A 27,069-nucleotide genomic window follows, 5' to 3' on the forward strand; every position below is an offset into this window, starting at 1 on the left:
TTTTTCTACGAACTTTTCATTGGCTTTATATCTTTGTGTCTTGTGTTGAAGAAAAGCAAAGGGAACATTATTATAGTTGTTTGATACAAAATATCCTGCAATGGCTGAGGAAATAGATGATAGTGGCTTTTATAGACAGGATTTTAGTACAGTGTCCGACTGGGAGGTTTTTAATGCTCAGTTAGGAGATGTTATTCAAAAATTAAATGCAGTTGAAATTGATGCTACCAGAGGAAGTGATACCTACCAACTTAACTATAATGTACACACAGAAACTTTTTTAGTACATAAAACTAAAATTTGTGTAAGTTTTTATTATTCCACAATCCTTGAACAACGAGAGAGGAATTCCAAAGATGACAACACGTATAACTCAATGTACTACGACCTTATGAATATTAGTAGAACTTTTGGTCCACCGTTAAAAACTTCCAATTGTAAATGTTTACATGTAATATCTAGTTTATTTGGATTGCAACGATTTGTGGTCATCCATCCACATCAGTCAAATCAAAAATATATAACTAATCCTTCGGAACTTTGTTTTTTTCTCAGTGCTGCGACGGTTGTGGCTTCGGAATATTGTACAGTGCCAATATTTGTTCAAATTTATGAGCCAAAATTAAATATTTTTTTAGGAGTTGGAATGAATGCCACTCTACGAACTAATTTTGATATTGTCGTTCTTAAACAGTCTCCTGTCGACTGCCGTTACTTATCTGGATTACTACAAATATTTAAAGAAAAACTTCCGTTTAGTAATGTGCAACCCATTTCATTATCAGTGCGAAATATATATGCGCTGGAAACTATACGGTTTCGTTATCCAATGAATGTCCTATTTCTTAAACGTTTTGATGTAAATGGTAAAAAAGGAATTGGCGATAAATACAAAAGTTGGGATGGAAATATAGCACTACCATGTGGTTATTTCCCCGATTCAGGTACAGATGTATACCTAGTTTACAGTTGGGTAGGAATTTCGGAAATTTTTGCAATAGACTCGCCACTGCATACTGACTTTGTACCATCAAAAGCGCATATTTGTAATATGTACCAAACCACTAATGTGGATTCCTATTTGACGAGTTGTTTACGAGATTTTTTAAAGTTAGATAATAGTAAAGAAGCCTTAGAAACATTTGTGGGCCGTAATGTTACTGATTCTTCTGATGGTGTCAATATGGTAGATGCACGATATCACTTGACAAACCCTCAAATTAGACAAATTCGATCAAACAATAAATTAAATATCAAGGAAGGTTATCAGAGTTTAAAGAAAATTGCTGGACCATTAAATGAATCTGAACTAAAGTCGTTTATAGCATTTATGTTCCCAGATTTATATCCAGATAACGAAAATTATTCTTATATAAATGATATAGCGGCACGAAATATTGAGGTACTATATAAATTTGTAACACAATATGACTTTGAAATTATTAAATATATTTCAGGGAAATCCTCATCGGATAAAGTCATCTCCATTCAACTCTTTATCCAGTCGTCTTAGCTGCGTACTAGTTACTTGTAATGCTCACTTTGGTGGGAAAAATGGACTTGCACAGCTTTGGATTGCTTTTATTAGGGAGCTCCGATTTATATGGAATTGTAGACTTTCTATTCAAGGGTGAGCATTCGACTATTGAAACATACATATGTATTTTTGTTGACTTACTGAATTAAAATTCGTTTTAGTTTCTCACGCCAATTATTATTGGTATAATTCTTATATCGGTATTCTGCTTGAGACGATTGTCTCATGTCTCTAATTGTCACTATCTTCATTTAGTGACTCTGTTAGTCAAGAGTCTCATTTTGGTATTCTGGCAGATACAGTAAAGTAGTATACTGTATAGTAGTATACTGTATCTGCCAGAATACCAAAATGAGACTCCTGACTAACAGAGTCACTAAATGAAGATTGTGACAATTAGAGACATGAGACAATCGTCTCAAGCAGAATACCGATATTAACCTTATAAAATCATAATGTTGACTTTTAAATGTTTTGATTTATAGAACAATTAGTTTTTAAGAAATCTTCATTGCATCTAAGTTGGGCGGTTATTTGTAACAACCAAAATGATGACGATGTCGAGACAAGTTGAATTTAGGATGTCTTCCAGTCATTGCCAAATGAATTATATATTAAATCGGTCTAAATATTTATTTAATACCATATCCTAAATATAATGTCATCCGATTCTGTGGATTTTTTTTCTCAAATAATCACTATATTTAATTTAGCCCTTTCGGTTGAGTTTACATCAGTTAATTACTTTGATTTTATTATAAATATCTTGGTCAGGAAGCAAAATGTACTCATGAAATGAAGTTAGGGGTGTTGTGGAATCTGATAGTTGTCGGAATCAGAATTGAAACCGATCGAAAAAAGCAGAAGGTGTCATGAATTCAGACATTATTGGTTTGATATTCGAAACAGAATTTGTATCGGTTTTGGGTGTCACGGAAACCAATTTTATCGGTTCTGCTGTCAGAAACAAAACAAGAAGATAGCCGCACACAGATTTGAAATGTAAGTTAAGAAATCAAGTTATTTTATTGTTACGAATTGATTTATCTTTATTTCTAGGGTTTATAGTTATCACCAAAACAAATGTTACTTTATGTTGTTTAAACATATGTTCAAACTTAACTTTTCTTAGTTTGTTTAAGTTAAAATAGAAGATAATTTAATGCCAAAGATAATAAACTTTGTCACAGTTCCATACGTTTAGTTTTTTTCAATCCTGCCCGCCAATTAAAAAAAATCGTAAAAATGGAAAACCGAGTCAAAGTTTTCACTTTCTGCCCAAGCGCTTATATTTGTATCTGTCAGACGCTCGGTCACTATTTCCCTTCTCGCTTCGAGAATATTTTGAATTCCCATCTATAACTTTAGGGACATATTCTTATATATTTTTTAAAGAGATGAATTGTCTTTTGAATAATTTTTTGAAGCTTCTAAAGCAGGCTTCCCCCTTAAAGAAGATTTACAAAACGTAACTTAACACCCAAATGCCTTTTATTCATTTGATAAATATCATCTCTTAAAATCTTTCTTTAATTCGGAACTCATTAAAAACTTTAATAGGATTGCTTCCAAATATATGCATTTGCAAGCTTTGTCACATTAGTAAACAGCTGGTTCGAATATTGGTTTTGCGTATGTTCGAAAAGATGAAAATCCAATCAGATTCTGTGACACCATTGATAATCAGAATTGGTTTGCAATTCTGACAGCTAAGCAATTCTGTCTTGGATTCCACAACACCCCTGAATATGACACAAAACTTTATTGTAATATTTTCCCGTTTTTATCGACTAAAGATAAAGAATAATGTATTCAATATTCCCCACTTTTTATAGTATATTAGCAAATTAGGTTTTTTTTTTTGTAATAGTGCGGGGTCCCAAGCTTTTTTATTCACTTTTGCTTTAGTAACTTTACCTATGTGCTGGGTTTTTGAGTTTTTAGTATTTGTTTGTTTTGCGTTAACTATTATTTCAAGTGTTATCCACGAAAGGGGAAAGTTATGTTAAGATAATGTGGCGCATTAAGGGTGTTACCAAGGTTATAATTGTTGTGCCAGACATATTTTAAATTATGTTCCATTAAGGGGGGAGCCTGATTTAGAAGCTTCAAAAAATCGATTTTTTCTTAAATCTTTTAAAAAAATAATCTAAGAATGTGTCGTCAAAGTTTTAGATGAGAATTTGAAATATTTTCGAAGCTAGAAGGAAAATAGTGACCGAGCGTCTAGCAGATATATGAGCGATTGGGCAGAAAGCGAAAACTTTGTCTTGTCGGTTTTTCATTTTTACGATTTTTCTTAATTGGCGGGCAGGATAGAAAAAAACTAAACGTCGTATGGAGTTGGGGCATAGTTTATTATTTTTGGCATTAAATTATCTTCTAGTTAAACTAAAAAAAAGAACGAAGAAAAGTTAAGTTTGAACACATTTTTAAACAACATAAAGTAAAATTTTTTTGGTCAAAACCACTTTTTTAAATTCTTAAAAAATTTCTAAAATTTTACACTTTTTTTTTGAAATTTTTTTAATTTAACTAGAAGATAAATTATAAAAAAATATAAATATCTTTGGATTTTTTGTTTATGAGAAAACTAATGCTAATTCCAATGTAAACAAATTTACGCCTACAGATTTGCATATTTACTATGCGCAAACGACTTTGAATGTAATTTATAGATGATCGGTATACATATGTATATTTGATATCAAAGCACATGAGTATATACCTACATACATATATGTATCTTAAAATTGACCTATTTTATGATGAATTCCATAAAATCTTTACATATAAGTATATAATACAGCAAGATTTATATTACTACCTAAATATGCATTTATATAGGTTTGATAAGGCATATATTTATTTACATAAATGTGTATGTATATATTTGCTTTGGTCATTAATAGTTTTGATATAATCTTAAAAGATCTAGCGATCGCACATGTGTGCATGTAAACAAATATGCAACATATGTAGTATGTATGCAAATATGTACACTCAATGCTTCATGTGAAATTTCCGTTGAAACGGACAACCAATGGCGAAGCTCACGTTTTGTCAAAGAGACAATGTGTCGACGGACCGACGCGGCGACATAGCGTCACAACGTTGTGTTGTTGGTAGAAAATCCGAGCTATACCGAAAAATAAGTGTACGAGCGCCGATTGTCATGGCTTCCCTTGCCGTTCTAACAGCTTCTCCAACAAACCAGCATAAATATGTATGTTTCTGTATGAGCTTGCTTACATATCGGCGCAGATTTTTGCAAGCCGCTTATTTTTTACATTCCTTGACAAATACAGTCAATCCCGGTTATGTGCCACAATCAAAGATACAGATTTTTGTGGTTTGTTAAAAATAAAAATATAATATGGCACATAAGCGAGTGCGAATACTTAAGGGAACAATAATTTCTACTGTACACATAAATCAGAGGAATATTGAATATTTTCTTTGATACATTTCTTGACTTGAAAATCGACAAATAAACTATGTTGTCAATTTTATTCTAATATATTTGAACACATATATTTGCGGGGTTGTCATTTTTTCCTTCTCATACAAATATCAGAAATTGTTCAATTTATGATTTTTAGCTTTTGCCATCGTCGCGAAAAGACGCTTGTCGGCAAAGGCATGCTCGGGGAGATGCAATGGTGTATGTTTTTATGAATGAAGCGAGTTTGCCTGTTGAAAAAGCGCTTGCGTTCATGAATGAAAAAGTTGTTGTTGTGTGTTTTCCTACAAGTTTGGGCATTGTTTGTAACTCAATAAAGATTTATCATTCCTTACCTCTGGTGTGGGGAAATGAAAAGACCTTCATCGAGTGAGAATTTATTCATTCTGATTTTATTCCGTATTTTTCTTGCTTATATACAAATTTTAAAACTATCTTAAATAAGTAAATATATGTGTATGTGTGTATGTTTGTATCTATTGCAGCATATTTTTTATTGCTGCTTGACATGGGGTTGATTTCAAGTGTACAATTTATTGCATGTGTGTGTGTGTGTGTTTATGATTTGTGTCCCATGCATTTTTATTATTATTACGTATAGATATGCATTGCATGTAAATGCATCATGTATATACATATGTATGTATGTAAGTATATTAATGTATAAATAGATATTTATATTTAATAGAATTTCGGCTTTGCTGATAAGTAAGCATGTTCAATGATATTTGAATATATTTCCGAGGGAAAGAAATGATTATTTGAAACTACTGGACTGTATATAAATATTTCTATGTATGGTACTTAAACTTAACTTTCTTAAATTTAGTCCTTTTGCGCTTGTAATATCGATGCATCCATTTCTTCACTTTTGTGCCCAATATTGCTGCAGTCGTTGGTGTGCATCTACTTCGTCTGTTACCAATCCAACGTTGAAGTCCTTTCCGTTTGGTTATGGTTGTAAAATCATTCCATTCATCTTCCGCATGGTTCTGCATTTTAGCAGTTTTGCGAACTGTAATTGTTGGCTGCTTTCTATAATTTACGAAATCTTTTCCTTTTTTGATAAGATTCGGTTTGGCTCAACTAAAACATATTTGCGCTTTTTCGGCAATTGTGTTGGTTTGTTCAAAACTTGTTTTTCCTCTTCCTTCTCATACGCTTCAGCATCATCTTCCAAAATGTGGTCGATTTCTTCAGCTTCGTCATTGTCTTCAAACGATTTCGTCTGGACTTCACTTTCCCACATTTCTCCAAAATGTGAGCCTGCCGGAAGAGATAAATGCGAAGGTACCAATTCATTTTGTTTTTCCTTTTTATCTTTCTCTATTATTTCTGTTGTTTTTTCCTCAACAGAAGATAGAGAGAGTAGTCGAACTCGTATAAGTTTTTCTTCAGTTTTTGAAGGTTTACGAAGTTAAGTTTAATGCTCTGAACACATAAGGACGACAGACGACAAACGACATCTATCAAATATTACACACGTTCTTATGGACACTTATTTTGACGACGACACGAAAACACGACTGTAGGCCGACAGTTGTCATTCTCGCTAATTCCTATTTGCCAACGACAGTAGAACGACAGTAGAATGAAGAAGAGAGATGAGGAAGAGTGGTGATGCCACTAATATGTAAAATGTAAAATTATTCACAGCTCTTACAAACTTGACGTTATTTTACAAATAAAAGCATAAAATAGCTCTATTATATCATTTGTAATAACAATTGATAATTTAAAACAAAAATATATACCTACTTACTTATTTTTTGCATAAAAAATTTAACTTTGAACAAAATATTAAAATTTCATTGAAGTGCAAGGTATTAGTATGGCCACAACGTTGTGTACACGCAAAAGGGACAGCTGTGTTGTTTTGTTTTCATTTCACTTTCGTACTCTCGTTTGTCGTTTGTCGACTGTCGTCGTTTTGTGTTCAGTAGGTGACATGGGGTTGATTTCAAGTGTACAATTTATTGCATGTGTGTGTGTGTTTATTGTTTTGCTGTATATTTATGATTTGTGTCCCATGCATTTTTATTATTATTACGTATAGATATGCATTGCATGTAAATGCATCATGTATATACATATGTATGTATGTAAGTATATTAATGTATAAATAGATATTTATATTTAATAGAATTTCGGCTTTGCTGATAAGTAAGCATGTTCAATGATATTTGAACAGGCATCGACTATTTGGCTACCATGCCAATTGGCTTGTGACGCTGCTGATGCTAACGATTGGTCAAACGATTGTTGTTTTTGTAGAACAATGTTTGTATAGGGTGATTTTTTAAGAGCTTGATAACTTTTTTTTTAAAAAAAACGCATAAAATTTGCAAAATCTCATCGGTTCTTTATTTGAAACGTTAGATTGGTTCATGACATTTACTTTTTGAAGATAATTTCATTTAAATGTTGACCGCGGCTGCGTCTTAGGTGGTCCATTCGGAAAGTCCAATTTTGGGCAACTTTTTCGAGCATTTCGGCCGGAATAGCCCGAATTTCTTCGGAAATGTTGTCTTCCAAAGCTGGAATAGTTGCTGGCTTATTTCTGTAGACTTTAGACTTGACGTAGCCCCACAAAAAATAGTCTAAAGGCGTTAAATCGCATGATCTTGGTGGCCAACTTACGGGTCCATTTCTTGAGATGAATTGTTGTCCGAAGTTTTCCCTCAAAATGGCCATAGAATCGCGAGCTGTGTGGCATGTAGCGCCATCTTGTTGAAACCACATGTCAACCAAGTTCAGTTCTTCCATTTTTGGCAACAAAAAGTTTGTTAGCATCGAACGATAGCGATCGCCATTCACCGTAACGTTGCGTCCAACAGCATCTTTAAAAAAATACGGTCCAATGATTCCACCAGCGTACAAACCACACCAAACAGTGCATTTTTCGGGATGCATGGGCAGTTCTTGAACGGCTTCTGGTTGCTCTTCACCCCAAATGCGGCAATTTTGCTTATTTACGTAGCCATTCAACCAGAAATGAGCCTCATCGCTGAACAAAATTTGTCGATAAAAAAGCGGATTTTCACATTTCGAACCGAACACTGATTTTGGTAATAAAATTCAATGATTTGCAAGCGTTGCTCGTTAGTAAGTCTATTCATGATGAAATGTCAAAGCATACTGAGCATCTTTCTCTTTGACACCATGTCTGAAATCCCACGTGATCTGTCAAATACTAATGCATGAAAATCCTAACCTCAAAAAAATCACCCGTTAGTTTTTGTGGGTGACATATCTACATGTGAACGCATATAAGTATGTATGTTGTGTATGCGTTATTTGTGAGAGAATGCCATACGCACATATTTAGGTATGTACATAAGTACATATGAGCAGCGTGCACATGCCATTATTGATAAGTGATAATATGATTTGAATTCGCGAAAGCAAACATATAAACACATATGGTCATAATACATGTGAATATAAGTTTTGAATAATAAGTACGATTAATGTACATTTATCACTATTGTAATATATTAAATTTTGTTAATATATTATGATAGTTTGTTATATAAGTACATACATATGTATATAATGAAGTATACACACAAGCATGAATATATCAAATATAAGAAATAATTGAAAAAGTTAGCTTTATTTTCACAATAACTACGAATATTGCTTTCAAAAAGTAATTTAATTCAAATTTATTCAATTGCACATGTATTCATTAATATGCACAAAAAGAATTCATACGAATACACATGCTTGCTTATAAACGTATAAAAATATAAGCAATAGAGCGAACATACATACGTCTGTTAGAGAAATATACATATAGTTTTGAACGCTCAGCTCTGTTCAAGCAAAAATGTTAAAATTTCTCCTGCCGAGCTGGCAGTGGTGAAACTCCTCCATCTCGACCTAGTTAGCCAAAAATATTTTTACGTTCTCCGCGCCGTGAACCTTCTCTATGATGAACGTTCTCTGCATTTACATTACGCTCCCATAAGATAAGTCGTATCAGCTGATTCTGGCAACGGTTTTGCTGAATTCGCTGATTGCGATCTAAGCATTAAAAACATACAGAACTGCTCTAACGACGGCGAAATTTCTTTGTCAACAAATGGTATCTCGAGCCAGCTTTTAAAACATTTTGAAGACAGCAACAATTGATGTGCACTTTTTCTGTGCTGCCGTACTTTACCTTTCACTGAAATTTAAATATTTTGTTCAAATTGAAATTTCTTGTAAAAAAAAAATATAAGTAAAAGCTCGATTCATTTGTTTTAAATTTTTAATTGTTATTACAAATGAAATCTCAAAGCTATTGAATGCTTCTGTAGGAGGAATAACGTTTTATTTGTTGGAGCTTTGAATAATTTTATATTGACAACTGCTAGCCTGCTGCCGTGAATGTGTGCCATTGTCAAATTAACTGTGCCCATTCGAACGTGTTTCTAAATATTTGACAGATGTTGTCTGTGTGTCATGATTTCCCTCGTTTCTGGTATATGTATACCTTCTTTTTCGAAGAAAAAAAGGAAAGTTTGGATTTTTTAGGTATGTAGCAATTATTTCATTACACGAATTTTTTTTTTTGATAGTACACAATGTTTGTGCGAAATTTCGTGGAAAAGTATCAAATAGTTTTTAAGGAGTGGCTGTTTCCCTTAGAGGCCTTTGTTTGGCAGAGCCTTGTGGTGACAATTCCCCAGGTCGAACAAGTCAACTGAAACCATGAAAGTAAACAAATTTCATTAGTTTAGTGTAATTCCTTGTGCTTGAACGATCGTTTTTATGATTTTTTTTTGTGCACATGGGAAGGTTTTATGCAAAAAATGAACTTTTTGGTCACTAGAAATTTCATTAAAAAATTCATTTCGGCGAAAAAAAAGTTTGTGCATAAAAAGTCGATCGTTCAAGCACAGAAAAATTTCATTATGAACATTTAAAAAAAAAATGAAGAAAATTGGATAATAGTTATCAACCTTCTAGTTTCTGTACTTGGTTTAATTTTGTAAAAACTAAATTTAAAAAGCTGAGTATGAAATTTTCTAATTTAACTTGACTAGACAATAATGGAAAAATTAAAATTACTAGTGTTTTAACATTTAAATTAAACTATTATACATTTATTTGAAAAATATATTCCAAAACTATTTGTTTATAAAAATAAAAGTACAAATCCGTGGTTGTCGCAAGTTAATTAAAAAACTCGGTATTTAATATTTTAAAAAACTTGTTTACTTGTCGACTATTTTAAATATTCAGCATTGCGATCTCAGAATTCAGACCTAAGGTAAAATTAATATTGTACGTAATTTAAAATTGTTTTATGGTTTCGTTAACTTCACCCTAATGCTTCCTCAAAATTAGTATCAAATATAGTATATCTACCTGCCTTTTCTTCTCTTAAACTGGGTATATTTTTATATTCTTGCAACCAGTCGCTACAGAGTATTAAAGTTTTGTTCACTTAACGGTTGTACGTATCACCTAAAACTAAGCGAGATAGATATAGTGTTATATATAAATAAATTATGTAATTTGACACAGGGGATCGCAGTAACAAGGGAAACCTTTGGATAAAAAATTTTGAAAAAATGGGCGTGGCCCACCCTTATAATATGTTTAATGTGAATATCTTCTACACTAAAGCTACAACCACCAAATTCGCCAATCACATATTACAAGAACTTCTACCGACAGTGTGAAAATAGATAAAATCGAAGGATAACCCCGCTGACTCCCCATATACCGGTACTGTTAAAAACTACTAAACGTGTATCTAAATAAAATATTACCACCGAGATGGTATGACAAGACTTTATGGGAGCCGGTGTGAAAATTTAACGATGGGCGTGACACCGCCCACTTTTTGGTGAAATCCCATATCTCGGGACACGCAAATCGATTTCGACATAATTTAGTACATGACATTCTTCTTACATTCTTATGTTACGTTGTGGATGAAATCGGACAACAATTTTAAATTTCAGTTGATTCGCTCAGTTTTCTGTACACAAATCAAGAAGATATTAATATAACGGGATAAAACTTTGCAGAAATAATGTAGTTAGTGTGTGCCACCTTGTGACCAAAAATTGTATAAATCCAATAAAAACTGTTCAAGCTCCGGATATGTCGACCCCAGTACCTATAGTTGATTTTTGATCGAAAATGTCGATCAATATATGATATATATAACAGAAATTAAGGAATAATCCTTCTCTTATAATGGTATTTCTGAATGTCAAAAATGGGTTGAATCGGACCAGTACTTCCCTTAGCTCCTATTACATAATATACAAGTTTTCGAACTTCGGAGTGACTTTGTACCGTATATATCGGCCAATTTGAGAGTTATCCCAATGAAAATAAGAGAGCGTATTTTATTCATACCAGTGTATCTTTTTGGCCAAAATAGATACATTTGAGCGAAAACTTGGCCTAGCCCCTATATAACTGGTATCAGGATTTTTGAACATCCAGCTGACGTTACCATATTTGATTGGTTTTACAACTTAAAGTATTTCGCTGGCTTTAATTCTTGTAAGTTGCAAGAGTATAAAATGTTCGGTTGCACCCGAACTTAGCCTTTCCTTACTTGTTTCAATACATTAGGTTGTCAAAAAAGTCTTGCGGTATTTTTATTGATTTTTTTTTATTTAAATTGAAATGAATTTGACGATGACTCATACCCAGCTCTTAACTCACGAACGACTTAAAAAAACCAATCATCAAACACGTGTTAGCGCGTAAAATGAGCTTTCCAAAAAGGTATAGCATGACCCGATGCGACGAATAAAAGGAGAACAACCTAATATATATAATAGAAAACTATAGGCTATAGAGCAAGTTTTTCACTTTGTTCTTCATATTTCTATTATGGTTTTGAAAACAAAAGGCGTTTTTAGTTTTGTCAAACGCTAGTATATATAAAAAATTTAGAGATATGTGTGTTACTAAAAATCTTTTTTACAACTTTGGTTAGACTTATATTGCATTATGGTTCTGTGGTATGGAACTCTAGTTACCAAATCTATATTGACAAGTTAGAATCCGTTCAAAACCTTTTTTACTATTTTCCTTAGATATTCCCGACGGGAATCTAGGTTAAGTCTTCTTCCATACACTAGTCGTTTAAAACTGATAAATCTACCTATCATTACTAGTCGTAGAGAATAGCTTGGCATAATATTCTTAATGAAAGTCCTGAATGGAACAGTTTGCAGTTATTTTCTCTTCTCTGAATTTCAATGTAATATCCTGGGTCGCTTCTCGATGCAGTTTAGACCCTTACTGTTAAAACCTTGTAAATAAAATTTAAAACTAAGTCTTTCCGCATCATTGTAATTTCGATTTAAATTTTCATTCTCTTAATAAATTAAATTGTAACAACTTATAATAACATAATTTCAAATTATAAGTCAGATCTCGACATTTAGAAACTTTAGTCTTAAATAAATCATCCAAAAATATAATTCGACCAATCGGTGTAGCTGCGCGTAAAAAAAAATTAATTGATGCTCCTATTGCAAAATGACAAGTTTTCCGATTTTGAAGATGTCAAGTGACTCGATAAAAATGATGTATCGTGAAATGATGTAGGTGAAATTCTGGTAACTGTCTTACCGCCTGTCTAGTCGTGCAAGCGATAACTTGAGTAAAAAAGAAGATATCTTAATGAAATTCGTTACAATTGTTCCTTGACACCTAAGGGTAGTCAGTATTGTAAATAGGCTTAATTGCCATGCTCACAAAATGTCCTTACATTAAGCTCTATAAAAATAGACTTCAATAGGGCAACTGCCACGCCCGCAACATACCCTTAAACTAAAATCTATTAACTGTCATAACTAAGCAATAAATTAAGATACAAAATTTGCTGCAGAAAATCGCAGTAGCGAGGGACACCAATGGTGGGGAGACCTGACCTTTAAATGGTTTAATGTACATATATTTCAAACCCTGAAGCTAACTCAACTAAACTTGCTGAGAAGAAGTCTTTTAGTACTTCTTAATACACTGTGAATTTGGGTAAAACCAGAAAATAACTATGCCCACTCTCCATATAACGGCTATGTTGAAGAATACTTACAAGTGCTATAATTCACCTAAATTGATAGGCAAGGACTTTACAGGAGTAAGTTTAAAAATTGGATAATGGGTGTGGCACCGCACATCTTTAAATGAAGATGTCTCAAGAACTATTTGACCAATTTAACTCCATATATTAAATTTAGCTATGATTGAGATAAACTCAATACTTGAGTTAATTAGGTTGAATTGATTCTCAACTTTTTTTAATATATAGCGTTGCTGCCCGCCTTTGCGAGAGGATAAAATGTTCGGTTACACCCGAATTTAGTCCTTCTTTACCTGTCTAATTTACTGTTGTAAAACAAGAACACTTTTTGAAAGTATATGGTCAATACAGTCAAGATATTTATAAATATTAGTGAATAAATTATAAGTAAACATAATATTTATATTTCTATGTATCATAGTTTAATATTCTAATGCAAATTATAAACAACAACGGGAGTATTGCTAATTATCAGAATAGTTTTCTAAAATTGTAAGTTTTCTTAAATTTTGTTCTTAAGGTAAAATAGAAGGCATGTATTTAGAAAATTGTGTCGGACCCGTCTTGGTGTGAATTAAATTTCAGGACCACAAATAGAAACTATAATGTAATTAGTAAAATGTGACTAGCAACAAATTCTTCCTCCACAGCCCAGAAATTAGCGATGCAGATTTATCTTACTCCATACGGCCGTTAAGTGACTTGGAAATTTTGTTTCAACTTCTTCATGTAAATATATTATAAAACGTAGCAGATATTTCTTGACCTAACACTTACCTTAATACTTATTAGTTATATACTTATCTATTGACAAAATACGATAATACTTTTTCGGATACCTAATATTATAATTATTAGGGTGCTTCAAAAAAAATTTAATTTTTTTTCAACTCTTACCCCTTTAAATGTTAGTGATTGACAAACAAAAAATCCTCCCTCAAAACAGGCGCTGTAACTTAACTCTAAGGGGTTTCATTCAAACTAAAATTTTACCAACTAATTTTCGTTTCTCAGAATTAGCCATCACATATTCAGAAAGTTCACTTTTCAAACTTTGAAAAATTTCTGCGACAAAATTGTTATTCTTAGAAACTTTTTTTTATTTTTATTGAAAAAATTCCAAATTTCAAATAACTATATTTAATTGTCTGATTGAGATAATAAAATTTTTAAAGTTTGAAAAGTGAACTTTCTGAATATGTGATGGTTATTTTTAAGAATCGAAAATTAGTAGGTGAAATTTTAGTTTGAATGAAAAAACGAAAATTCCTATGTAAAATGTATGGGAATCTAAAAAAAATAGCGACCCCTTAGAGTTAAGCTACAGCGCCTGGCTTGAGGGAGGATTTTTTGTTTGTCAATCCCTAACATTTGAGGGGGTAAGAGTTGAAAAAAAAATAAAAAATTTTGAAGCACCCTAATAATTATATATTGTATATCAAAAGAAGTCAGAATTTTGTCTCGATATATTATACAGAACTACTAATTATTATTTAACTAATTGAGCAAAAATGATGTACTCACTTAAGTATAAACTATTGGATCATTTCAGGGAAAGTAATCCACATACAACACTATATAAAACTATAATATATAATATATAAGCTATGAATGAGCTAATTTCAGGTCTATGGCAAAAGCAGATATAAATATTATATAAAAATATTGTAAGAAAAGAATTGCAAATTCTTTTTTACTGTTTTCAAAATTGATTCACTTCGTAATGGTAATGTCGAAATAAGTTTCTATAGTAAATAAGTAATCTATATTTCAATTAATATATGTATAGCTAAAGTTGTCGAAAAAAATTAATTTAAGCGTTTGCAAGTTTATTATTATTGTAATTACAACAGCCAGCGTGGGCTTACAAGCGTGCATATGCATATAAAAATATACAACCAGTAAATATCTTAAAAATATTTAAATTTTAATATAAAAATATATGTATCATCGTAGGTTTTTATTCATATTTTTCCGCATTTATTGCATTCTTGTTATTAAAATGTTTATACAGTCAGCATCAAATGAATGTGTACAACACTTATTTTTTACATTGCTTGTTTTAAATAAATCGTACTTAATACTCTTCAAATTGATGGAAAAACAAAAACAAAATTCTTACAACAAAACAAGTTATAAACAATAAACTCAAAAAAAGTGTTTAAAAGATCATACACTGGTGGGCACATAATTAGGGACAAAATAAAGTTGAATAAAGCACGCGTTTCAGTTCAATGTTTTTAGCACTAAATCGACTTTACCGACAGTTAATGAAAGATTTCGCTCTAATTCCTTCGCGAGCCGATAGAGGGAAGCAAAAATGCTGACGAATTATTTCGAAATGTCTAGGAAATATGAGCATATAAACTGAGCGATGGCAGCGTTTGGTAGGTAGTCTGCCTAGAGGATTAAAAGGCTATCCGACAAAATTATAACTGAAAACATTGATTTATAATCAAATTTTAATTTTTTTAGTATTATTTTTAAAATACTAACCAAAACTCTGAAGTGTCCTTAATTATTTGACCAAGTCAAAATAGATATACATATATGATTAATTTTTTGTCGCACGTTGAATTAAAAACATTTTTTTGTTAATCTTTCAATAAATCTATATCTTAGAAGATAATAAATATGGTAACTTAAGTTTAAAAAAAATATGTCGCTTTTAAATTATAAAATAAACCAATGTTTTAAAAGAAAACAGAGTGTGCTTAATTATGTGACCACCAGTGTATGTGATGGAAACATGTTTTTAGTATTTTGTAAGCTTTTCATTCCCACTAATTATGATTTGTAAACGACGCGACATTATATACCTGTATAAGGCTGAAATAAAATGTAGTAAACAAGTATTGCACGCTTTCTTTTGATGCTGACTGTATTATATAAATTAAATACGAGGTATGACAATTAAGTAATGAGACTGATTTCATAAAAACCGTATATTTGATAATTATTCTACAACTCTGCCATCACCTTCAAAGTAGTCCACTTGGGCAGCTATATAGCGATTCCAGCGCGTTTTCCATGCTTCGTAACATTTCTGGAACGCTTCGAATGGGATGTCCGCGAGTACCCTCGTCACTGCCGCCTGGATGGCCGTAATCGACTCAAACTGGGTTCCTTTGACCACCGCTGAGGGCGGTGTGGCACGGCGCATTGTCGTGATGAAGGATCCAGTTACGAGCGATGTCTGTGCGCACCCTGTTGACTCGTTTTCGCAATCTACTTGGCAATAGTAGACTTGATTCACAATTTTCTCCGGTGGAACGAATTCTTTGTGAACGATTCCACGGCTATCAAAAAAGGCAATAATCATCGTTTTCACCTTCGACTTGCTTTCCCACTCCACGCCTCGTCTTCCACGCTTTCACGCCCCTCCTTAAACTCTTTGTGCCATCGAAACACCTGGGCACGACTAAGAGCACTATCACCATACACTCTTACAATTTTAGCGTACGTTTCCGAAGCTGTTTATCCCAATCTGGCGCAAAATTTTATCGCGACGCGTTGCTCATGATTTCATTTATCCATTTTGGTGACGAGCACTACAAACACACGTCTACTCAACTTGACGCAGCAGGCGAACTAAACAAGCTAGAGCGATGGTACATATGTCAATGGAGAGGGGAGGTATGCCGGAAAAGGGGAATGTCAAGGTCACAGGTTTACCACAAGCGCGGCAATAAAATCAGCCTCATTACTTAATTGTCAAACCTCGTATATTACCTAGTAATTATATTAGAAATACATTTTATTTTGTACAAATTTCTTTCGTTACAAAAAAAATGTTGTTGTTCTCCGTAGAAGTGTAATTAAGTGCTATTACGAATTCCTTATACGAGCGTACATTTCATTGCGGTCAGTATGTGTATGATTTCGAAAATGAAAGAAAGATCCTCGGTGTAACTCAAATTACATGCATATTCTAGTTTCGCCGATTATTTATTTAGAAGTGTGCTCACAGCTTTAAAATGTCAACAATACATAAAATAAGTAAATGTAAGCCATATTTTGAGAATTATAGGTATCCTTATTATTAGTTATTTCCGATATCGTTTCGATATGGCCGTATATAATGTTCGTAATCATGAACAACACAATGTTATTTCGAGTGATGGCTGTAAAAATGACGCCACTTCATTACAACATTAGGCAAATTCGTAACGTTTTAGCAGAAAATCTCGTTTTTAGTTAATACATCATAGAAATATCAGGAGAATAAAACCTGCCCTCATAATGGCACTAGACCATTGCGAGTTGTTGGGTTCCTTGCCATGTAAATGTCCATATCATGGTCAGTCCAATTGTCGGATGTGTCACAATAGTTGTTTATCGTGTGCGTTGAACCAGCTTGAGAATAACTAAAATAGTCGGATTAAAAAAATAAACAAGTTAAAAAAAGTCAATAAAATCAATTGGAAAATGTTTAATGATTGTATGCATATTAAATATACTATATATGTGTTCACTAAATAATTTCATTTGATGACAACAACTGATGTTATTGAATTTTTATGAAACCAGCTTTACACTTAACCACTTTGCTGTTATATATATGATCAGCTGATATAGTGAGGCTTGCTTGTAATTTTTTTTTTTTTTTAATTTTTTGGAATAGGTTTTGTTTGGTCCCCTATCGAAGGTGGAAGAAGGAACAGTATTTTATATTATACTGTTTTATTATCAAAATGGTAAAAATTCAGTTCAATAAAAGCGAAAATTATGTAACGTGTACGGAGAAGATGTGTTGACCGAACGGTAATGCCAAACTTGGTTTGCGTAATTTCATTCCGGCGATTTTGACCAATAAGATGAATCACGTCTTGGAAGCAGGGACCGGAAATAAGAGTTATTTTACAATTTTTAATAAAAAAAAAAATACGTAAAGGAACATCGTAGAAAAGTTTTGTTTACACCATCATGATTTTTAGGTGAACTATATGCGAAATATTGTATGATTTTTAAATTTAGATTTTTATATATTTAGATCAAAAATAAAAGTTATTTTTGATTTCTATTTTTTTAGATCAAAAATAAAAGTTATTTTTGATTTTTATTTTTTTAGATCAAAAATAAAAGTTATTTTTGATTTTTATTTTTTTAGATCAAAAAATAAGAATTATTTTTGATTTTTATATTTTTAAATCAATAATAAAAATAAATTCAAAATTTGTGGCATAATATGTTTCTTAATTTCTGTTAAGCTTTAAAGTAAAACTAAGGTGTACGGTTATAATAACAGCAAAAAATAAATAAATAAAAATTTTGAATTGATTTTTATTATTGATTTAAAAATATAAAAATCAAAAATAATTCTTATTTTTTGATCTAAAAAAATAAAAATCAAAAATAACTTTTATTTTTGATCTAAATATATAAAAATCAAAAATAATTTTTATTTTTGATCTAAATATATAAAAATCAGAAATAACTCTTATTTTTTGATTTTTTCGATAAAAGTCATAAGAGTTACGGTCCCTGCTTGGAAGACATCTTGAGTCAGATGTGGATAAAACAAAGCCGTTGGTCGAGCCAACTCGTCGAATAACAAATCGTGAGATTGCGGAAAGATTAAATTTGTCTAAAGTAACTGTTCACGTTACACAATAAAAAAGTCGTATTTAAATTGCACTAAATAAAGGAAAATACTTAATGAACGACCAAATATACAAAGTACTAGCTCTGCCCGCGGTGTCACCCCGGGTTTATTAAGGAAAATAAACTGCGTTTTAACAGTAAAAATTATGACTATTCACATTTTCAGAATCAAAATAATTTGAATTTTGATCATCGGAAAGTAAAAAAAAAATTTATGACAGGCAGAAAAGTTTCATTCTCTCAACACCTGCGAACAACTCCCGTACTGTTGATCGTGGGAGAAGGAAAGGATGCCCAGGGGAATGACGGCTACTTTTAGAGTTTATCCTTGACTTTTATTTATGTATATTGATAGAGAACGCCACTTTTATAGAAATTTGTATGCACAACCACTTCCCAGGTTTTCTTGTAAACTCGAAAACTAATTTTCTTTGAATTATGGTATAACAGACAAGAAACAAAATTATTAATTATTTGAGTGGGGTATGTACCTACTTAACCTGGGCGGCATTTTAAGTATCGTGTTTTAATTGAAAAAGTTATGTACAAAGTTCTTCGTACATTATCCGCGAATTCATTTTGATCAATTTTCCTATGGGAATAAGAAATGTTTTTGAGATAAAACGTAATTTTTGTGGTGATTAAGGGTCCATACCAAATTTTATTAAAATCGCTCCAGCCGTTTAACCGTGAAGAGGTAAGACACACACACAATCACATTACGCGTTTATAAATGAGTGTGATTTCATTATCATATATCTAATTTCAAAATGAACAAGTAAGAAAGATCTAAGTTTGGGTGCTACCAAACATTTTACAACTACTCTTGCAACTTACAAGAATTAAAGCCAGCGAAATACTTTATGGTATAAAACATCAACCTGATGACTGAATTTAATGTTTAGCTATAGCACTTTATATGTTTTCGTCTAATGGGGATTTGTGGGCGTGGCAGTGGCCCGATTATGGCCACCTACGAACTCGACATTTTTTTTGTACTAAGGAACCCACATACTAAGTTTCATCAAGATTTCTTCATTTTTACACAAGTTACAGCTTGCACGGAGTGACGGACGGACAGACAGACAGTCAACCGGATCTCAACTTTTCTCGTCATCCTGATAATTTATATGTATGTATATAACCCTATATCTATCTCGATTAGCTTTAGGTGATACGTACAATAATGACAACAATGATTTAACTTAACTCGGAAAGAATAACTTTAAACCTCAAATCAAAAATGGTGTTGAATTTTTGTGTTTGTTTTTATACTCTCGCAACAAAGTTGCTAAAGAGAGTATTATAGTTTTGTTCACATAACGGTTGTTTGTAAGTCCTAAAACTAAAAGAGTCAGATATAGGGTTATATATACCATAGTGATCAGGGTGACGAGAAGAGTTGAAATCCGGATGTCTGTCTGTCCGTCCGTCCGTCCGTCCGTGCAAGCTGTAACTTGAGTAAAAATTGAGATATCATGATGAAACTTGGAACACGTATTTCTTGGCCCCATAAGAAGGTTAAGTTCGAAGATGGGCAAAATCGGCCCACTGCCACGCCCACAAAATGGCGGAAACCGAAAACCTACAAAGTGTCATAACTAATTCATAAATAAAGATATTAAAATGAAATTTGGCACAAAGGATCACATTAGGGAGGGGCATATTTGGACGTAATTTTTTTGGAAAAGTGGGCGTGGCCCCGCCCCCTAAAAAGTTTTTTGTACATATCTCGGAAACTACTATATCTATGTCAACCAAACTCTACAGAATCGTTTCCTTCAGGCATCTCCATATACAGTTTAAAAATGGAAGAAATCGGATAATAACCACGCCCACCTCCCATACAAAGGTTATGTTGAAAATCACTAAAAGCGCGTTAACCGACTAACAAAAAACGTCAGAAACACAAAATTTAACGCAAGAAATGGCAGAAGGAGGCTGCACCCAGGCTTTTTTTAAAAATTGAAAATGGGCGTGGCGTCGCCCACTTATGGACCAAAAACCATATCTCAGGAACTATTAGACCGATTTCAATGAAATTCCGTATATAATATTTTCTTAACACCCTGATGACATGTACGAAATATGGGCGAAATTGGTTCACAACCACGCCTTCTTCCAATATAACGCTATTTTGAATTCCATCTGATGTCTTCTCTGTATAGTATATACATTAGGAACCAATTATGATAGCGGAATAAAACTTTACACAAATACGGTATTTGAGCTGAGGTATTCCTTGTGGAAAAATTGTCGTGATCGGACTATAACTTTTCAAGGTCCCTGATATCGAACACGAAGAACTCAGCGCCTAACCTAACCTAACCTAATTTTTCACCGAAAATACCGGTAAATCTCTCAGAATTTAATTCTAATTAATTTTACAGCAAAATAAAACAATATGTAAATGACGGATAATGAAATCTCGATTATCACTTTATCATGCGAGAGTATAAAATGTTCGGTGACACCCGAACTTAGCCCTTCCTTACTTGTTAATGCTTGATTTTATTTAACAGTAAGCTTAGATATTAATATGCTAAAAAAGTATTTTTTATCGAATAGTTTCTGTGGAATATGTGTTTGAAAAGTTAATATGTTTATAATTTGAAATCTTTTGGTTGACAAAACATTGATCAAACTTCTGTATGTACCCATATATTATAACATTACTACTTACCGGCTACCGGGTCTATGATTATGTATATGTGTTGAATTGAGTTGCTCGCGTGATCTCGAGCGTGGACGTGAACGCCTGGTACTTGAAGTTATGCTGGTTGGACCATGCGTGGAACCAGCGTATGAAGCACGCGATAAACGTTCCGAAGCGGCTGTTAAAGACTGTCTGGATTGTCGAAGTTCTGGTCGAGAGTTAATCAAATTAGTTGGAAAAGCTGCGCCTAAATAGCCGCGATGTGAATTATTTGAGAAACTGTGGTGGGATTGACCATCAGCTATTGATCTGTTTGAACACCAGTTTGTATTTAGAGGGAGGTGATTGATGAGGATTATGTATCACAAGAATTGAAATGCAGAATTAAAAAACAGTTATTAGTCATATCACTTTCAATGATATTCTTATCATACTAAAATCAAGAAAGAATTTTTATTATTGTGGTTTTCCAAATGTTTTGAAAGATATTGCCAATCATATTTCATTATTCATTGGCATTTCTGAGGAAGTTACTAAGATTGCACCACATGATTAAAATTAAAACAAATCGAGCTATTATATTACGCTTCTTTTTAGATGATGGTTTTTAAATGAATTATACTTCGATAATCTAAGTACTATTGAATAAGAAGAGATTTTAAATACGATTTTCAAAAATTCTAATCTTTTGAAGTTATCAAATACAATTCTAGATTTGTTTTTCAATCATTATTTCAGTACACTTAGAACCATTAATAAATTGGTAAAACGAGATCTTTGAGTCAGTCTGCTTGCACATTTAAAAATGTATTGAGTAACCATTTGTATCAAAATGTTAATAATAACATGTTTTATACACAGAAACACAATATTAATGAAGCTTCAAAGAAAGCGATTTGGTCCTTTCTTTCCTTACTCCCAGGTTAAATGTTTAAATCAGGCGCCTTTAGAGCTCTATACTGGACTAACCACTGAATTCACTATAGATCAAGAAAGATTGATGCTGGTCGTATGATAGGCGAATATAATATCATATTACTACTATTAGGACTATAAAAAAAACTGAACTGAAAGCTTTCACTTTCAAATATAGCCATTTCAATGTACTACCTAATTAACATGGAAATTAAAGTTCTAGGAAGATGTGAATTTGTAAAAAAAATTTTCAATCATTCAACGACCTCAGGAACCCTGATATCAAAGTGTGGAGCAGGTTGCATTAATAAACTTATCGTTTTAATTAAAACAGTTTAGTTTTAAATACTCAAATCAGCTTCAATAACACGTCAATACATCAATTTAGAGGTCGGAGAAATGTGTTCAAACATCATTCAATTAAATATCCGATGCACGGGAAATGTGATGTTGATATTAAAATTTTTAAGTTTATAAAAAAGAACTTACCTCGCTTTACCAACTTTCCCAGTCATAGCAGAAAAATGACTTCGCATATCCTCTTGATTATCTACGGAATAAATTCGTGGCCGTGGTATAGAGCGACCGCTATATGCAGACATTTGATCCCATTCCTTTGGTAAGAAACAAACATATGTATATAGTACTGATACAATTTTATTATTAAAACTACAAAAAATTTAGTAAAATTACTTTCCTACTTATTCACGCTATAAAAGTAATGCACTTAGTTACATAAAAATATAATTTGTGCTCAAAACCAAAATGATTATTATTGACGCATATAGCATAACCTGCAATTTGCTTAAAATAAAGGAAAATACCTCCATATATTTTAAATATTGTCACAATTTTGATTTATCGAAAAGAATGTTTCGTGGTCCTTGCTATTATATTGTTAAGAAATTGTATATTTCGAAATATTCAACAAATAATATTCATATATGTATAACGAATAAATAATAATACACTTTTACTTTTTTTAATTTAAATTTATATTTCGCGACATTAACATTTCACGTTTTCAGTTTATTATACAAACTTTTTAAAGCGAATAGAGTTTATTATTGCTATTGCACCAAATCATTATATTAAATGATTATTCTATTGTTACCTTATGGTTATTAAATGCCGATAAAGTGGCGATGGAGCCCAGCGGCCCAGGAGATCCTGCTGGTCCGCAACAGGCTACTGGCAATCCCCCAATTGGTAAAGGGTTCTTCTGTTGCGTGTTCTGGAGTTTACGCGAGCGTCTATATTTCAAATTCAAGGATGTGGCAATTAATATGTGGATGTGTACGCATATTTCTTAGTTGATTACTGCTAGTTTCTAATAAATAATTAGCTCAGAAATATTTAATTAATAAATTTGCATAAAAATAATCTGAATCAAACGTGTGCGCTATTGCGTAATAACAGAAAGTCTAGATACGAGTATTTATTTAATGGATCAATAGTGGAAAATATTGTTAAAAACTAAAAATTTACTTTACTTTCTTAAATACATTTACTACAAATGACCTTACCTACTTGCGGCTATAAATACAATTACTGCTACAATAATTGTACCACATATTGCCGCACTTGCTGCAATTGTTATCTTGTCCATGTTAGAAGTTTGTGAAGCGACTGTACGTACTTCACGGCATTGCTGATAAGGCACCGTTTCGGGAGTCACATGCAATTCCTCCAATGAAATTACACAAACAATAATGCATTCTTGTGCTGGTACATTCTTTATTTTAAACTCGCGCTCACTTGCTTCTAGCGGTGGTCCTTGCTTGAATGTCTTTTCGCCGAACAGGCGGTATACCACACGGAAGCCAAGTATATTAGCTGTATCTGAATCCCATTGAATGATGACAGAGTTTTCTTGACGAAATGCGTTCTTTACTTGTACTTCATTAGTGTCGTCGAAACGTGTGTCTCTTTGTGGAGGAAAACTTAATATCAGTGGAGGACGCTGCTGCTTTTGCGTTTTGCTGTGTGCTATCACTGACGATGTTGTTGAGCTATTAAGTCGCCAAGAGCCCGATTGCTTGCTGTTATTGAGCGAATTACTGGCACCGTTATTTGTCGCATTAGTTGCTACTGCTTTGATACCTATCCTAGATAAAGAAGGCTTTATTGTTAAAGTACTGTTTCCGCCACTAGAGATTGTTGGATTAGTTGATAATGTAGAGGATGCCACCGGCTGCATTGTGGAACTTGTTTTGGTTGGCTGAATACAAATATAAATAAAAAGTAAGCTTTATTTGTCATGTAAGACTGAAACTTACTGGATCTATTGTGGGCTGTGGTGTAGATGTCATAGTAGCTGTCTTTGTAGAAGCTTGTAAACTGCTCGCAGTAGTAGATGTATTTATTGCAAATAACTCTGGATGATGAATATCGTCATTTGATGTAATGGTAGATGTTTGCGCAATTGGTTTGGATGTAGTGTTGGTTTGCGTTATTAGTGATGTTTCTGTTTTTATATCTTGAAGGATACTTGATACATTCTGCACGTCAGAGCAGATTAATTCTTCCGGTTGTATAGAGTAAAATCCTCTATCTCGAAAATTAGTTGGCGAACCACAAAATTGAGGGTTACGCTCTCGTGATGTTACTTGCAAGTCGCCGTTGCGGATCCATTCAGCAACCCAACGTAATTTACAATCGCAGTGTAGAAATCGGCCACCTAGTGATAGGCCACGAAGTGTTGAATTTAAATGTGCGAAAGCTATTTGAGGTACTGTGTTTAACGGATTTCCATCTAACGCCAGTAATGTAATACCGGGGTTGCCACGGAAAGCGCCTTCAGGTAATGAGGTTAGCAAATTAAAACCTATGTCTAAAACTCGCAACTCCTTTAATGCATGTATAGCTCCAATGGGGAATTCAGATAGTAAATTATTTAATAAGCTGAGGGAACTCAGTGTTTTGCGAATGCCAGCAAATGATGTCTCTCCCAAACTTTGTATAAAATTACGTTCTAAATTCAACGCAGTTAATGAATCGAGTCCCTCGAACGTACGTATACCTCCAGCACCAGGTAATTCCTTAATACCATTCAATGATAAATCAAGGAATGCCAGACTTTTAAGTCCCCGTATACTTTCGGGTATATGACGTTGTTTTGTGCCTTTCAGATTAAGATTTTTAAGACTTTCGTCCAGTCCACTAAAGGCTGCAACATCTAATGTAACGTTATTATCATTTAACTTCAGGGTCGATAATTTTTTTAGACTTGAGAATGAGCTGTTGGATACAAATGTAATACGATTTTTTGAAAGATCGAGCAAGTTTAGTTTGTTTAGAGAATTTATGGCTTTAGTTGGTACTTCTGTCAACAAATTGTCTTGTAAATTGAGATTTTTCAGCATTGTTTCTTGGCCATTAAAAGCACCGTTTTGAATTTTTCTTATTTGGCAACTGGACAATTGTACATTATGCACACTAAGATTTTGGAAGATGTTGCTTGGCAATTCATTGATTGTTGAATTGTTGATATAAAGTAGATCTATCGGTTTTTGTGTGGCATATATACTTAAAGTGTCCATAAGTAAAAAGAAGTTCACCTATTTGAAAAGCAAAAACGTTATTTCCAAAAAAAAAACGTTGTGATTATGATTTATTTATATAATATATTTCTATATACACTTAAAAACAAACCTGATCACATTGAACAGAAAGCTCTCGTCCTAAATTATATGCGCATATGCAAGATGTCTGTAGTTCCAAGATATCTCTTTGCCAAGGACATTGAGATATTGTTCCCGAAATTGCGGAAGCCAGTAAGAGCGACAAGAATAAAATATATATATCCGCAAACATTTTGCATTCGTCGAAAAATCTTTAAGAAGTCAAAAGTCTGAAGTTGCGAAAATGTACACTGAAAACAATTGGAAGTAAATTAAATATATTATCAATATATACAAAAAGAAATTTTATTAGATTATGAACATATTAATTTATATCCCTATTGTGTATCTCCGCTATAGAGCCAATATAAATACAAATGAGAATATCTGACATCAGTGTCAAAATTGAATCAAAGTCGTAGCTCTTGCGCAAAACTTGCATCATTTTACAAATAGTTGCACAAAAAATTAAACGAAAACGAACTGTGCTAACTCTAATATAATTATAAGTTATTTATGTTAGGGATCGTCTAAGTGTGAAATTTTCGAAACATCTTTAAACGCGTTTTTCTCAGAATGATGTTTTTCAAAACGATTTCCACTCTCAAAGGAATAGTTTTTTGTAATAAAAAATAAAAACTCTCCATAGCTCGATAGTGACTTTCGTACAAATTAATAATTTTTTTGAAATTTTCGTTTTAGATCAATTGCGACTGCAATCGTGGACATCGTAGGGGACATTTTTTTAGGTGTCATTAGAACAGCTTATTTAACTACTATATTAAATTAGTTAATTTCAACACTAAAAAAAAATCGCGAAAATCAGTAATTTTTCTTAGGGTCACATTGAGACGCTCTTTTAAATATAATTTCAATATTATTCTTTAATTTTATTTGTATATTTTTTTAATTCTATAGGATGTAGTAGAAAGAAATTGCGTGAATTGCACTAAAGCTTTCTCCTTTGAAATAGTCCGCTGTTACGAATTAATTTAGCTTTATTTTTATAGCTGAGGTATAAAAATAAAACAGATAAATAAATGTATAAAAAAATTCAGATATTTTACCATACAAATATTTACAAAACGTAACAATATAACAAATGCGTCTTTATTCGGTAGATAATGTGATATAAATCTGTCAAGTAAGCATCTAGATACAATCATGAAAGTAAATGCAAGATAAATTTCATATTCGACTCCACAAGTACACCAAGTG

The 27,069-nt window shown here is 32.5% G+C and overlaps 2 protein-coding genes across 7 annotated transcripts in view; one reads left to right on the forward strand and one right to left on the reverse strand.

Moving 5' to 3' along the window:
* Window positions 1-27,069, forward strand: part of LOC105224049 (rab3 GTPase-activating protein catalytic subunit) — a 31,629-nt gene continuing 4,560 nt past the window's right edge. The window contains exons 1-2 of one of the 2 annotated variants that reach the window (XM_049450056.1): window positions 1-1,402; window positions 1,458-1,630. In XM_049450056.1, coding sequence (XP_049306013.1) covers window positions 101-1,402; window positions 1,458-1,630 — 1,475 coding nt within the window. In that variant the 5' untranslated portion in view covers window positions 1-100. The remainder of the gene's footprint in view (window positions 1,403-1,457; window positions 1,631-27,069) is intronic. The other variant, XM_049450062.1, reaches the window with a different exon arrangement.
* The window catches only part of LOC105224033 (leucine-rich repeat and fibronectin type-III domain-containing protein 2), a 36,411-nt gene continuing 26,324 nt past the window's right edge, over window positions 16,983-27,069 (reverse strand). For 4 of the 5 annotated variants that reach the window (XM_049450022.1, XM_049450031.1, XM_049450026.1 and 1 more), the window contains exons 2-8: window positions 25,883-26,102; window positions 24,508-25,788; window positions 23,755-24,449; window positions 23,343-23,481; window positions 22,718-22,842; window positions 21,341-21,622; window positions 16,983-17,420 (exon numbers count right to left, since the gene is read on the reverse strand). In XM_049450022.1, the coding sequence (XP_049305979.1) occupies window positions 17,291-17,420; window positions 21,341-21,622; window positions 22,718-22,842; window positions 23,343-23,481; window positions 23,755-24,449; window positions 24,508-25,788; window positions 25,883-26,044 (2,814 nt within the window). In that variant the 5' untranslated portion in view covers window positions 26,045-26,102 and the 3' untranslated portion in view covers window positions 16,983-17,290. The remainder of the gene's footprint in view (window positions 17,421-21,340; window positions 21,623-22,717; window positions 22,843-23,342; window positions 23,482-23,754; window positions 24,450-24,507; window positions 25,789-25,882; window positions 26,103-27,069) is intronic. The other variant, XM_049450042.1, reaches the window with a different exon arrangement.

The sequence above is a fragment of the Bactrocera dorsalis genome, chromosome 1, assembly GCF_023373825.1.
Source record: "Bactrocera dorsalis isolate Fly_Bdor chromosome 1, ASM2337382v1, whole genome shotgun sequence".
Lineage (NCBI taxonomy): Eukaryota > Metazoa > Arthropoda > Insecta > Diptera > Tephritidae > Bactrocera > Bactrocera dorsalis.